This window comes from Meira miltonrushii, assembly GCF_003144205.1.
Source record: "Meira miltonrushii strain MCA 3882 unplaced genomic scaffold FA14scaffold_5, whole genome shotgun sequence".
Classification (NCBI taxonomy): domain Eukaryota; kingdom Fungi; phylum Basidiomycota; class Exobasidiomycetes; order Exobasidiales; family Brachybasidiaceae; genus Meira; species Meira miltonrushii.
In genome coordinates this window covers 1,152,609-1,154,123 of record NW_020289947.1, presented here as the reverse complement: position 1 = coordinate 1,154,123, position 1,515 = coordinate 1,152,609, and the positions used below count along the sequence as shown (strand labels likewise).

The following is a 1,515-nucleotide window of genomic DNA, read 5'->3' as shown; positions in this document are numbered from 1 at the left end:
CTCCTGAATCTGGGCGAGTGATTTCCCATGGATGGACGAAAGTATCTTGCAAAAGGTTCGACAGATGGTGGAGGGTTCTCTTTATTGAGAATTTATATAGATAGTTCTCTGCCTTTCTATTCCCTCACAGCACACAGCTAGCTCGATACAGTAATGGACATGGAACGCCTTCGCTCGCCAAATCGATCGATTCGAATCTCGACATTGTTCACGATAGTTCGCTTCGGATTCCCCAACTCAACGTTCGTCAGATGCAGTAGTATGGGAGCGATTATCCAACCACGCCGCATATGACAAGACTTTCACACCAGATCGTCTCGACAATCCAGGCGTACACATACAAGGTCCAAAAGGAGTAGGTACAAAATATGCATTGCTCTATACAAATACATCGGGACAACTTGTTTCTGCTTTCCGTCGTCAAATTTCATCGGAAAAAGGCTCGAAGGCCACCACAAAGGAAAATTCAGATTTCAGAATCGGACAAGAATCCACTACTTCCATACGTTCTTGAAGTAAAGTAGGTCAAGAAGCCATCCGGCAGCAATTACACTTGATGTGACGTGACGTTGGCGCCAGAATTCCCGATTCCGCAGTTTGCATAACCACTTTCTGTGCTAGTCATCACTGTCCCACCGCCTGCGATTGTGAAGAGTCTCTTCACGTTATGGGGCAAGTCGTGTGTGTGATGTTTCTTGTTTCGAATTGCACGTAAGAGAGTGGCAATACTTTTTGGGTCATACTTCCTTCTCTTGTTCAAGTCTTCCATCACTTGTCGATCCAATCGACGATGCCAATCATTTCCAACAATGTCCACTGCGTTCGCCTCCAGTGCCACGAGGACGAGGGAAGCGACTGGAGGATCACGCTCCATAATATCAAATCGATCACTTGCGTCCTGCAAGAAGGATAATCTACGATGAGAATCCCAAAAGTATGGATGCGACAAAATCTTCAATGCATCTGGCCTTTGCTCAGGCTCATATTTGGTCATTGCACAGATCAAATGTTGAGCTTCATGTCCCTCTTCTCCCAATCCATCCAAACGTTGAAGGTCAATCTATCGTCGCAAGATGTTCACCTTCCTCTCAAAGCGTAAGCCAAAAGGATGATCGCCATTCGTAATACATCAAGCACCCTAATGCAAAAATGTCGACTGCTCTTGTCAATCGTTTCCGATCTTCTGAACGCTTTGACTCGCCACCGTTTTCTTGATCGCTTACGGAAGTGAAGGACGAAGTACTATCGCAAGTATCAGCATCTGCATCTAGGTAGACATCACCACGCAAGATCTCTGGAGCACGCCAGCCAAAAGCTCCTCCGGGATTGTTGACTGTTTGACTGAAGCTCGTTTGCGCAACTCCGTCGAGCCTTTTTGAAAGCCCAAAATCTGACGAGAGCATCTTCAATTCCCCTTTTGAAGTTTGTGAAACCAAGATGTTTTATGGCTTGATATCACGATGAACGATTGAAAGGGAGTGAAGGTACTGTAAACCTGAAGCAATTTGCGAGAGT

At 45.7% G+C, this 1,515-nt stretch overlaps 2 protein-coding genes across 2 annotated transcripts; both read right to left on the bottom strand.

Annotated features, from left to right (window-relative positions):
• Positions 1–536: 536 nt before the first annotated feature.
• Positions 537–1,200, bottom strand: FA14DRAFT_87623 (uncharacterized protein). Its single transcript, XM_025503022.1, has one exon. It carries the CDS (start codon positions 992–994, stop codon positions 548–550), a length of 447 nt encoding a protein of 148 aa, XP_025352659.1. The 5' UTR covers positions 995–1,200; the 3' UTR covers positions 537–547.
• FA14DRAFT_182265 (uncharacterized protein) lies at positions 1,089–1,403 on the bottom strand (the record flags this gene model as incomplete). The annotated part of the gene is made up of 1 exon (XM_025501190.1): positions 1,089–1,403. One exon carries the CDS (start codon positions 1,401–1,403, stop codon positions 1,089–1,091), a length of 315 nt encoding a protein of 104 aa, XP_025352658.1.
• Positions 1,404–1,515: the final 112 nt, after the last annotated feature.